The 2262-nt window shown below is 41.4% G+C and overlaps 1 protein-coding gene across 1 annotated transcript in view; it reads left to right on the top strand.

Moving 5' to 3' along the window:
* Positions 1-2262, top strand: part of unc13bb (unc-13 homolog Bb (C. elegans)) — a 49563-nt gene that overhangs the window by 42249 nt on the left and 5052 nt on the right. The window contains exons 30-31 of the mRNA XM_025062069.1: positions 207-441; positions 2110-2198. Coding sequence (XP_024917837.1) covers positions 207-441; positions 2110-2198 — 324 coding nt within the window. The remainder of the gene's footprint in view (positions 1-206; positions 442-2109; positions 2199-2262) is intronic.

Here is a 2262-nt window from a genome sequence, read left to right as displayed (position 1 = left end):
TGTGTGTGTGTGTGTGTGTGTGTGTGTGTGTGTGTGTGTGTGTGTGTGTGTGTGTGTGTGTGTGTGTGTGTGCACCAGATCGCCTCCAGGGAAGCTCTGGTCTGTACTGTGCTGTAGTTGTAGTTGGTTTGAGGCGCTGTCTGTAGTTCTGGGTCAGTAGTTTACTTTAGTGTGGAGTGAGTTCCACGTTTGACCTCTCTTCAAAGGTCAGAGGTCACCACAGGACCTCAGTTTGTTCAGTTTCTCACTAATGAGATGGAGACCGGCTCTAATGTTGTTCTTCAGAGCTTCACCTTGACCAGTGATCATCAACTGGTGACCCGTGGACCCGCTGCGGTCCGGCCGGACACCAGGGGGTCTGTCCACCAGATACAGTTGGTGACCCCTGGTCTGGACCCTGGTCAGTTAAAACCACCCTCAGCTCTGACAGACTCTGGTCCTGTCTGTGGTTCTTCACTCACTTCATCCTGGTTCTAGTTCAGAAGCTTTGACTCGTGATTGGTTCTTAGTGGAGTGGAGGTTGTACAGACTGATCACCTGGTCCACACCGCTGCTCCGTACTGTGTATATGTGTATGTTTAAAGTATATTCACAGTATATATGTATAACTATATACAGTATATATGTGTGTGTGTAAATATACATGTACATTTGTATATGTATACAAATGTACATGTATAAACACATTTACTTATAAATATAATATACTGTAAATATATGTATGTGTGTGTTTACATATATATATATTTATGCACACATATATGTATTTATACACATATATGATTCAATTGTCAACAACAATTACGTCAGTGTCGACCTAAAGTCGTGCCACCTCCTCCAGGTTGAAGGACTGAAGCTGTTACTGTTACTGTAACTGTTGGCTGACATTTTAACCAGTTTGTTCACAATTAAAGCAAGATGAGGTGGTGGAGGAGGAAGAGGATGAGGGTGAGGAGGAGGAAGAGAAGGAAGAGAAGGTGGGGAAGGCAGGAGTGGAGGTGGAGGAGGTAGGTGTTCATCCGCAGTACCCAGTCAGTGCCCATAGAGGTCCCTGTAGAGTCCACAGTTCTATAGGTTAGTGTTTAGGAGGTGTTCTGTTTGTTCAGGCGCCACCTACTGGCTGAACTCATTAATCCTGTTGTGGAATCAACTGATTAGCATTCGTTAAAAAACAAGTCACAGTCCTGTTTTTTTCTTTCTTTCTTTTCTAGTGCAACAGTAAAACTCTACCTTACCAGGCAAGTTGACTGTGTATACAGACATGTACTCTGACACATGACTGCATACTGTGTACTCACGTGTACTACTGAAGTCAAGGAACCAACAGCAGCTCAGGAACAAACCTGTTGACTGAAGTTGGTGTAAAAAAAAAAATCACTGTGAATTAAATGTGTTTTTTTATTTGTTTATTTATTTTTTAACCAACACTCCTTAAGTTGGAGGAGAGTGAGGAGGAGGAGGAGGAGGAGGAGGAGGAGGGAGGAGGGGGGGGGTGAGGGTGGGGCCGTGGGGAGGGGGGTTTTTTTTTTTTTTTTTTTGTACATTTTTTTCCTCCTGTTTTTTTCCTCCTCCCAGTGAAAAATCTCACCCTGTGTTTTATTGGTCACATGTTCAAACCATCGTTTGTGGTGATTTTCACCTCGACCTCCAACATTTTCCCTGGTTTTTCCTCAAGTTTTTATCCAAAACACAAAATGTTCTTTTTTAACTCATTCTTGATGTCGTTTTTATTTTCCTTCACACAAAGAAGGAAACAGCGGGAAAGAAGGTGGGTCACATCCTGTCAATGTGGAAATAAAGCCACACAGTTTAAGGAGCACCATTAACTTTTCTGGGTGTCAATCTGTTCTGTTTTGTTTACTTTGACAGAGGAAGTAAAAGTTCAAATGTATATGTATATTTTTCCATCAATTTTTTTTTTTTGCCAAAATTAACAAATGTCACCTGTATATTTATATGTATGTATTTATATATATTTGTATATACACATGTAAATATATATGTAAATATATATATAAATATGTAGTAATCTGTAGTCTTAAGTAAGTACTGTTAATAAAGCAGTGCGTTTGTCCTCGTGTCCCTGTCTCTGTCGGTGTCTGTCCTCAGATGGACCCAGAGGCCAGTGATTTACTGAACGACCTGCAGGTGAAGCTGAACAACGTTCTGGACGAGCTGAGCAGTACCTTTGGAAACAGGTACAGACTTAAACACCTTAACAAATACAGTTGACCTGTGGAAACGAACTCTTTTGTTTCCTCA

The sequence above is a fragment of the Cynoglossus semilaevis genome, chromosome 14 (assembly GCF_000523025.1).
Source record: "Cynoglossus semilaevis isolate Cse_v1.0 chromosome 14, Cse_v1.0, whole genome shotgun sequence".
NCBI classification, from domain to species: Eukaryota; Metazoa; Chordata; class Actinopteri; order Pleuronectiformes; family Cynoglossidae; genus Cynoglossus; species Cynoglossus semilaevis.
The sequence above is the reverse complement of the archived record's forward strand: the minus strand, read 5'-3'. Positions and strand labels throughout refer to the sequence as shown.